Consider the following 10197-nt stretch of genomic DNA (forward strand, 5'->3'; position numbering starts at 1 on the left):
TAATCTTGAAGGTTCCATAGGAGTTCAATGGTTTCAACACATTGAGTTGGAGAAAACAGACACCAAGACTGCACAGTCCATGGAGTCGCAGAGTTGGACATGACTGAGTGACTGAACTGAATGTCACTCAGTCGTGTCCGACTCTTTGCGACCCCATGAATTGCAGCACGCCAGGCCTCCCTGGCCATCACTATCTCCCGGAGTCCACTCAAACTCATGTCCATCGAGATGCCATCCAGCCATCTCATCCTCTGTCGTCCCCTTTTCCTCCTGCCCCCAATCCCTCCTAGCATCAGAGTCTTTCCAATGAGTCAACTCTTCGCATGAGGTGGCCAAAGTACTGGAGTTTCAGCTTTAGCATTATTCCTTCCAAAGAAATCCCAGGACTGATCTCCTTTAGAATGGACTATGGACTGGTTTGTATCTCCTTGCAGTCCAAGGGACTCAAGAGTCTTCTCCAACACCACAGTTCAAAAGCATCAATTCTTCGGCGCTCAGCTTTCTTCACAGTCCAACTCTCGCATCCATACATGACCACTGGAAAAACCATAGCCTTGACTAGACGGACCTTTGTTGGCAAAGTAATGTCTCTGCTTTTCAATATGCTTATCTAGGTTGGTCATAACTTTCCTTCCAAGGAGTAAGTGTCTTTTAATTTCATGGCTGCAGTCACCACTGCAGTGATTTTGGAGCCCCCCAAAATAAAGTCTGACACTGTTTTCATTGTTTCCCCATCTATTTCCCATGAAGTGATGGGACCATATGCCATGATCTTCGTTTTCTGAATGTTGAGCTTTAAGCCAACTTTTTCACTCTCCTCTTTCACTCTCATCAAGAGGCTTTTTAGTTCCTCTTCACTTTCTGCCTTAAGGGTGGTGACCATAGGATAAAACGATGGGCACAGTACTGCCCACAATCTTGCGTACTTCAAAGGATCCGGAAGAAACAAACGACTTGAAAGAACTCAGACAAGCCCTTTCATTGGATTCGGATGCGGACAGATCCACCTTCCGGCAGAGCGCGGCTCAAATCTCCTCAGCAGACAACTCGGGGAGCCGCAACCAACTGTCGAGCAAGAGGACCGCAGCGCAGTCTAACAATACAGCACGCACCTCCACTCAGCTCCCAACCGGAACTCGTTGGGCCGCGGAGAGAGGGGCGGGCCCTGACGCCAGTCATCGCCAAGGGCAACGCCGCAGAGCGGAACTTCCTGCAACGTCATGCTTCAAAGGACGCCGATATTGTGTGTCACTTCCTCTGCTCGCCGTAGGCAAGTAAAGCTGATTGTCGTAAAGTAACGGTTGATGTTGAGATATTACTGATACTCTTCCAGCATTGAAGGCTCTTTCGGACAGGCGACAGCGTACCTGCTTCCGCAGGTGCCTGGCTTTTTTTCTAAACCAGTTATTCGAGTTTCTAGGTGATTCCCTCCCCACCTTCAGTTTTGTCCCGGTACGGTGGCCGAAGAGGCTCGTGTGAGGCGGAAGTACCGGGCGGGTGGGTGTGAGCACCCGGGCCTGAGGTGCACGTGGCGCCGGTAAGTAGCAGGAGGAGGGTAAGCGGTCTGAGAATGTTGGACGTGGAACCCAGCGGAGGGAGGGAGGGAGGGAGGGAATGCGGCTGAGGCCCTTCCTGCCTGCTGGGGGAGGAGGTATTCACCCGGGGCGACGGGGCTCGTGATGAGTGGTCGGTCGGCGCTCACAGGGCTGTCGGCAGGTCACACTCACCTTTCGGGCGAGTCTCTGGCCCTCTGGCCGTGGTTGAGGTGGCAGAGTTGCTGTTATCATTGTTGTCCGCGTTTACGGTTTCTGACTGAGGCCCAGAGGCCCCAGTGACTGAATGGCACGCACTGTTTGTCTCACCAGATAGGAGCGAACATGTCTTTTCGAGGTGGAGGTCGCGGAGGATTTAATCGAGGTGGCGGCTTCGGTCGCGGCGGCAGCAACAACAACCACTTCCGAGGTGGAGGCGGCGGTAATTTCAGAGGCGGCGGCGGCAGAGGAGGATTCGGACGAGGGGGAGGCCGTGGAGGCTTTAACAAAGGCCAAGACCAAGGACCTCCAGAACAAGTAGTTTGTATGTAGGCTTCAGAGCTTGACCTACTTGGGCGCGGAGGGTGGAATGGAGTCGGGGGCGGAGGTTGTAGGTGTGTGTTATTAGGAAGTTTGACTAGGAGTCTGGTGCTGAAAGGTAGATGCAGCAGCTGTCTTTCTCAGGGGGTTGGTTCTTAGTTGTGGAGTCAAGCCTACGGAGAGGCGGTAAACTGACTTCACACCGTGCTGTAGAAAGTAAGAAAGCTGAAGGACACCTAAAATGCATTATGGAAACAGAACTAGAGTTTTGGCTAAAAGGGAGATATAAATAGGTATTTTATGTCCTTACCCGTACTGTTTCCATTTTACAGATAAGAAAATTGATTCAGAGTTAAGTTTCTTTGCTAGGGTCATAGTGATGAGTGATCAGTAAGGATATATTTGAGATACAAAGCCAAGTTTCCTGACTCTTAATTGCCACTCTTAAGTAAATGAAGTGAGTTAAAAAAAAAAAAAAAAAAAACATAACTTGCTGAGAAGGGAAACTGCACAGGGGAGTAAAAAAAAATAAAGACCTAATTAGAGCAGTTTTGGGGTAATTATCAAAGAGATAGGGTAGAAGTTTTAGAAAGTGAGACAAAATTTGATAGTAGACAAAGAGGAGACAGGATAAATAGAGTCTAATACATGAAGAGAAAGGTGGATCAGTATGCAAAATGGTGTAAAGAGGTCAGTGGCTAGAGTCAAAGGTCCTGTCCCCGTAACAGTCCATGCATGACACATTGAGAGCATTGCGAAAGTGAAGAAAAAAGAAAGGGTTAGATGGGAGAGAGATTTCAGTGGAAACAAACTTAGAACTTGACTAATACTAGAAATAAAAGGTTCTTGATTTTGAACCTGGGTGATGGGAATTGAGATTTGGTTTTATAGGAATATGGTGAGTATTTTAGTTTGGGGTGGATGTAAGTTAGATATAAAAGTAGTTATATGAAATTCCAGACTTTCTTGATAAGGATCGAAGAGTCAGTGAAAAGGTGGTAGTGGGAAGTTTTAAAAGGGGAAGGAGGGAAAAAAGGCAGGAGAACAATAGATTGTCTTAGAGTTATGGATGGGGAGAAGGAAGAAGAGACAATAGAATGAAGCATAGTATTTAATCAAATAATAATAGTAACTATAATAAAATAACTTACAAGTTGAGTGGTCTCAATGTGCCAGGCACTTTCTAAGCACTTGACACTTATTGTTGTACTTAATCCTCACAGTACTAGGTGTTAGGCGAGGGTTTTGTTGTTAGCCCTACATTAAAGAGGAAGACACTGAAGAATAGAAAAGGTTAGACCCTTACTCCAGGTCACATAGCTAGTATTTGGTGGAGTTAGTACTAAGCCAGGAAGGCTTTTTTGCCTTAAGACAGATATGGTGAAATCCCAGGCAGCCAAGAGGAAAGCTTCTAGAAGAGATTGGTCAATATCATTTGAAACTGTTTTATATTTTAACAATTTCATGTCCTATTTCAGTGTTAGGAGAGTTCCTGCACCCTTGTGAAGATGACATAGTGTGTAAATGTACCACAGATGAAAATAAAGTACCTTATTTCAATGCTCCAGTTTATTTAGAAAACAAAGAACAAATTGGAAAAGTGGATGAAATATTTGGACAGCTTAGAGATTTTGTATCCTTTTTAATTGAAGATGTAGCAATCCTGTTGAAAGGTCATGATTTGTTTTTTCTGGAGTTAAGTATTGATTAAACTGAACTTGGTGCTTCATTGAAATGGATGCAGTATTGCTAAGATTGGACCATAAAGGAGAACCAAGACAGGGGAATGCATTTCCACATAAATTGAAAAGATAGGCCTCTTAAGTGTGCCTTCCTTTTTGGAAGGTTTTGGAAATGATTGTCACTTGGATCAGTGCCACTTGAGTTACTTTGCTTTCACTATGATGATGCTACTGCAATAGTATGGTGGAACTGGAAGTTTTAAAACAAAAACTTCACTTCTGTTTGGAAACCTCATTTCTTACTTTTCGTGAATATTTCTGTATATTCTAACCTTGTTATTTTAAAAATGACATGTGAATTCAGAAGATTATCTTTCATTATAATTGCTTATTCCTTAATAAAATTAATAGTATTTCTCAGTTAAATTATCAGAGAACATGAAAGCATCATCCTTTAAAAAACTACAGAAGGTGAGTCAAGCTGACACCTAGATCCTTGGTTTTTTAAATGAATGACCTACCTTAGGACAGTTTTACTTAAAGGTACTTGAGACTTCCTCAGTGTATCACTAGTGAAGTTAGAGGGTTGGGATTTGACCCAGGCAGTTTTGAGTCTAGTGTGTCGGTTCTTAATGATTATATTATATTACCCCCCAGCTCATCACACTAATTGTTTCTATTATACTTCCAGTTTTATATAGACCCATATAAGCTGCTGCCGTTGCAGAGGTTTCTACCTCGACCTCCTGGTGAAAAGGGACCTCCAAGAGGTGGTGGCAGGGGAGGTCAAGGAGGAGGAAGAGGCAGAGGTGGCAGAGGTGGTAGAGGTGGTAAGTTCCCCATGGAGGAAAATTTCTAATGAGATTTCAAAGTCACAGCCTATTTAAAGAGTACAATTTAATTTTGAATATAAGCCAACTTCTCTTATGGTTATTTATTTCTTTTAGTAAAGCTCTTTTCAAATCTTGGCAGATTACTATAGTAATAATGCTTAGTTTCTATAACGTATAGGATTATCTTAATTGAATTTTTTTAATTAGTATTTAACAAAACTTCATGAAGGTGGGTGATATCTTTATTTTTATGGATGAGGAAATGGAAGCTTAGAAATGTTAATTTGTCCTAATCAAACAAGTGGTGGCTCAGAAATAAAACCAGTATCTTCTGATGTCATGTCAAAGACTATTACCAATAAATTCATTGCTTTGATTTCAGTATGTTGATATTATGTATTTCCCCACAGCTTTGGTACATTTACTGTGTAGGCAGCCAGGTGATAAGCAAGGTTGGGGATGAGCTAGGATGCGGCATCTGGGAATGATGTGCTAGGTGGGTGACAGGATGATGGGCAGAGCCAAAGTGGTAAGGAAGAGGAGCTGCCAAGTGGGTTACTGTATCAGAAAAGAGAATTCTGTTTTCACTTTTGCCTGTCAATTTAACGAATGTTTCACTCTGTAAATGTGCCTTTTTGGGATCTAGATAACTTGGAGATAATCTCTTAAGAGATATGTTTATATTTATTTCTTTGGAAGTATCCCTTTAAGAATTTGAATGCAGATCCCCTCATTCCCATTTTATATTCAGTCTTATATATAATAGTTCAAAAAATTCACAACTCTATTTTCTTAAAATCTTAATCTTTTTATATTGTATTTTGGACATATATGTTTGTTTCTGTATAATTTCTCTTTTTATGTTTCATCATTCTTTTACAAAGCTATCCCCCAAAATAAGTAAAAGTAGGGACTGCAGTAGGAAGCCAAATGTATTGAATAATAGAAAAAAATTATTTAAAATTTTAAAATTTCAAAGCTCTTCAGCATATGAACATCAGTGTCTGTTTCCAGCTCAGTTAACCTTAAATGTTGTATCCATGGTACTTCCCAGGTGGCGCTAGTGGTAAAGAATCCACCTGCCAATATAGGAGACTTAAGGGACATGGGTTCGATCCCTGGGTTGGGAAGATTCCTTGGAGGAGGGCATGCCAACCCATTCCAGTCTTCTTGCCTGGAGAATCCGATAGACAGAGGGGCCTGGTGGGCTACAGTCCATCAGGTCACAAAGAGTTGGACACGACTGAAGCAGCTTAGCAGGCATGGTAGTACTCCCAAAACCAAACCACCCATGTCTGCTACTTTTTGTTCTTAGAATTAAGAAGCCTTAGTGCAGTTTAAAAAGTATATACCATAAGCAAAAGTTGAGGTACAAATACCTTTAACAATAGGGCTAAATTGAACTTTAAAGTAACAAGCTTTTCTAATGTAGTAAAACAAAACTTGTTTAAAAAGTTGTAACCAAGGATTTTACCTTTCCGCTGGATTGAGAAACTACTACTGTTTCTCCATTTTTATCTTTTAAAAAATTCTGTGGGATAAAATAAGTGAATATATGTTAGGTTGGTGCAGAAACAATTGTAATTTTGCATTGTTGAACTTTGCCCTTTGATATTAGAATACATTCTTAAATATGATTATATTATACCTCATTTTAATGCACATTTCTTTATATTTTTTGCTAATGACATTAGCAATAAAAATACAAAGATCATGGCATCCGGTCCTATCACTTCATGACAAATAGGTGGGGAAAATGTGGAAACAGTGTCAGATTTCATTTTCTTGGGCTCCAAAATCACTGCAGATGGTGACTGAAGCCACAAAATTAAAAGATGCTTGCTCCTTGGAAGGAAAGCTGTGACAAACCTAGACCACGTTTTAAAAAGCAGAGATGTTACTTTGCTGACAAAAGTCCGTCTAGTCAAAGCTGTGGTTTTTCCAGTAGTCATGTGTGAATATGAGAATTGGACAATAAAGAAAGCTGAGTGTCAAAGAACTGGTGCTTTCAAATTGTGGTGCTGGAGAGGACTCTTTGAGAGTCCCTTGAACTGCAAAGAGATCAGATCAGTCAATTCTAAAGGAAATCAGTCCAGAATATTCATTGGAAGGACTGGTGCTGAATTTGAAGGTCCAATATTTTGGCCCCCTGATTTTAAGAGCCGACTCATTGGAAAAGACCCTGATGCTGGGAACGATTGAAGGCAGGAGAAGGGACCACAGAGGATGAAATGGTTGGATGGCATGACTGACTCAATGGACATGTTTGAGCAAACTCAACATGATAGTGAAGGACAGGAAAGCCTGGCATGCTGCATGCAGTTCATGGGGTCAGAAAGAGTCAGACACGATGTAGTGATTGAACAACAACAACAATGACATATTACTTGCTGTTTATTTTGTATGTATTTTAGACTATGGAAATGATGTTAGACAAAAAGCAAAATCGAGCAGTTTTCTTATTTGAGTTCAAAAATGGGTCATGAAGCAGTGGAGATAACTTGCAACATCAAGAACTCATTTGGCCCGGGAACTAACAAATGTACAGCGCAGTGGTGGTTCAAGAAGTTTTGCAAAGGAAACGAGAGCCTTGATGAGTGCAGAGGCTGGCCACTGGAAAGTGACTTCGAGCCATTGAGAGCCCCATTAAAGCCAATCCTCTTAAAAGTACACGAGAAGTTGCCGAAGAACTTATTGACCATTCTATGGTGGTTTACATTTGAAGCAAATTGGAAAGGTGAAAAAGCTTGACGAGAGGGTGCCTCATGAGCTGCTGCAAAAAAAAAATCATTTCAGTGTGTCATCCTCTTTTATTCTATGCAACAACAATGAGGCATTTCTTGATTGAATTGTGACGTGCAACAAAAAGTGGATTTTATATGATGCCAGTGATGACCAGCTCAGTGGTTGGATTGATAAGAGGCTGTAAAAGACTTCCCTAAGCCAAACTTGCACCAAAAAAAGGGTAATGGTCACCATTTGGTGGTCTGCTGCCAGGCTTCTGATCCGCTACAGCTTTCTGAATCCTGGTGAAACCATTACATCTGAGAAGTATCCTCAGCAAATTGATGAGATGCACCGAAAACTTGCAGTGCTTGCAGCTGGATCAATAGAATGGGCCCTATTCTTTTCCGTGACAACACTTGATCTAATGTCGAACAGCCAGCACTTCAAAACTTGAACAAATTGGGCTGTGAAGTTTTGCCTCATTTGCTGAATTCACCAGACCTCTAGCCTTATTCATCTGACCTCTTGGCAAATGACTACAACTTCTTCAAGCATCTTGACAACTTTTTGCAGGGAAGAAGCTTCCACAACCAGCAGGATACAGAAAATGCTCTCCAAGAGTTCGTTGAATCCCATAGCATGGGTTTTTATGTTACAGGAATAAACAAACTTATTTCTCGTTGGCAAAAGTGTGTTGGTTGTAATGGTTCCTGTTTTGATTAATAAGGAAGTGCTTGAGCCTAGTTATAATTTAAAATTCAGGGTCTGAAACTGCAGTGACTTTTGTAACAACCTAATACTGTTCTTTATAATTGTAAGAAATATATTGATGTTTATAGCTTATCAAAATATGATAGGTTACAGTTATTTAATTAATATTTCCTTTATTTTTAGGCGGTTTTAGAGGTGGAAGAGGAGGTGGAGGTTTCAGAGGAGGAAGAGGGGGTGGTGGTTTCAGAGGTGAGTGGGAAAAAAAAAACTTGAAATAACTGAATTTCTAGAAATGGTATTGTCTACTAACTTTTATTTCTTTTTGCCAGCAAGTATGTAGAACACCATGGTATTCCTTTTTTTAGCTGAATATACAGTTTCATTTTATATCACGTTTACTTTTGAATTTTTTCACCTGCTTCTGCTTTACTTTGCTGTATTATTAATTTGAAAAGCAAAAAGGTGGTAATATGAATGATAGTTAAATTTGGTAAAGTATGTTTGTTGAACTTTACCAGAACTAATGCTGATTTTAAACTTGAGTTCTGGCTAATAGTGTTATTTAAAGTTCACTTTTCTATATTTTTAATATTTTCATTTTCTCTTAATCAGGAAGAGGACATTAAGTGTAACAGTTGACAGAAACTTCACCAGTTGACTTCTGCATTAACCTCATAATCTGCTTCAGTGGATCAGAAACTTGTTTCTTGAGCACATTTTGAAGAACTGGTCTTTTAGGACAGTGGAGCTAAAATGTCAACATCATGCAAAAATGAGTGTGGCAGAACAGGCAGCTTTGCCTCAGAAGAGTATGAATAAGTGTTTTAACATTTTGTACAATGTTCGGAACTTTGTGGGTGTTTAATAAAGGGACAGCTTTTAATTGGAGCATATTTGAATTTTGTAAATAAAGTGTTTTATTTCTTTAAGTAATTTAGAGCTGTGTTTATTAAACCAGAGTTTAAAGGGACAGCCTACTAGATTTAAGATAGAAAAAGAGGATGTTTACATATCTAACTGAGCTTTAAAGAAAAAACAGGCTAGTAGAGCAGTATTTCACATTATTTATAAATTAACACTCCCTTTAAAATGTTAGCATTTTGTATATGAGAACATCAGCACCCTTTATCACATTTTTTCCCTTTTGTGTGTTAGGACACAAATCAAAGAAAGACAACTTCTCTAATTGTAACTCATAATTGATTAGAAAATTTTAGTGTCAATTATGAATCTATTAAAGTTGGAAAAACTCTGTTCAGGTTGAGAACTAGAAATTCAAGACATTTCTGAAGAAATATTTAACTTTTTCATTCAATATAGATGGAATGTTGAAAGCTTCACTGAATGTTTTTATTTTCCTTTTTTAAGGGACTCCAGGTTTAAGGTTTTACTGACCATAAATAAATATTTGATTGCTTGCTACGTGTTCATATTCTTGGATAGGGACATTACAAATGAAATTGGTTCTGGCCCTCAATGCTGTTACAGTATCAAGATGTAATAATGATAGCAAGTTAGAATACTGTGATATAGGATAATTTCCCCTACCATTGATTCCAACCTGCCCTCCCTCCCCAACATGGTTCATTCTTGGATTGAGTTGTCGTGTTATTTCTTCAGTTTTCTAGCATGCTTTACCTAACACTTGGTTAACTCTTGAATGCTTCTTTGAGTAGCATATAGTATTGCCTAAGTCAGTATTTGCGTTTTCCTTATGCTTTTTGATTAATGGAATTGTAGCAGGATTAATAAATGTATAAAACATAAGTATGTATGATGAACAAATATGTTGAAAATTTTTCACAGAAGCAGTTATTCTATTATAACTTGGGAAAGGAATCTGTTTGATTTAGAATTCTTGGGTTGAAACTCTCAGTTAAAGTTAGGGCCAGGGTTTTTACTCTTTTTCTGTAAAAGACATAGCAAGCACTAAAGTGACTATGGTATTGTCCTACGGACAAATAATACACAGTTCCTACACCTTTTTTTAACATTAAAAAAAAAGTCTTTAAAATGGCTGTGTAGAAGTAATGTATAGGTTGTAGACAAACCACTTTTGAGATTTTCTTCACCTTTTAACTTGGATATATCTATCTTAGTCACTCAGTTCAGTCATCTCCTTGCAGTCCAAGGGACTTTCAAGATTCTTCTCCAACACCACAGTTCAAAAGC

The 10197-nt window shown here is 39.7% G+C and overlaps 1 protein-coding gene across 2 annotated transcripts; it reads left to right on the forward strand.

The window, feature by feature from the left end:
• Window positions 1-1241: 1241 nt before the first annotated feature.
• Window positions 1242-8958, forward strand: GAR1 (GAR1 ribonucleoprotein). Of its 2 annotated transcripts, none has more exons than XM_055587953.1 (7): window positions 1242-1379; window positions 1866-2076; window positions 3551-3705; window positions 4166-4225; window positions 4446-4584; window positions 8209-8274; window positions 8638-8958. In XM_055587953.1, exons 2-7 carry the CDS (start codon window positions 1878-1880, stop codon window positions 8649-8651), a joined length of 633 nt encoding a protein of 210 aa, XP_055443928.1. In that variant the 5' UTR covers window positions 1242-1379; window positions 1866-1877; the 3' UTR covers window positions 8652-8958. The 2 variants fall into 2 exon arrangements, with proteins under 2 accessions (XP_055443928.1, XP_055443927.1); XM_055587952.1 differs by having other exon boundaries at window positions 1317-1537.
• Window positions 8959-10197: the final 1239 nt, after the last annotated feature.

The sequence above is a fragment of the Bubalus kerabau genome, chromosome 7 (assembly GCF_029407905.1).
Source record: "Bubalus kerabau isolate K-KA32 ecotype Philippines breed swamp buffalo chromosome 7, PCC_UOA_SB_1v2, whole genome shotgun sequence".
Classification (NCBI taxonomy): Eukaryota; Metazoa; Chordata; class Mammalia; order Artiodactyla; family Bovidae; genus Bubalus; species Bubalus kerabau.

Bases quoted from the DNA above. Each gene is read 5' to 3' on its own strand.
- GAR1 (XM_055587953.1), top strand. From the start codon at position 1,878: ATGTCTTTTCGAGGTGGAGGTCGCGGAGGATTTAATCGAGGTGGCGGC. The intron at 2,077-3,550 runs GTATGTAGGCTT...GTCCTATTTCAG, and splicing joins ACCTCCAGAACAAGTAGTTT to TGTTAGGAGAGTTCCTGCAC. The intron at 3,706-4,165 runs GTATCCTTTTTA...TAAAATTAATAG, and splicing joins TTGGACAGCTTAGAGATTTT to TATTTCTCAGTTAAATTATC.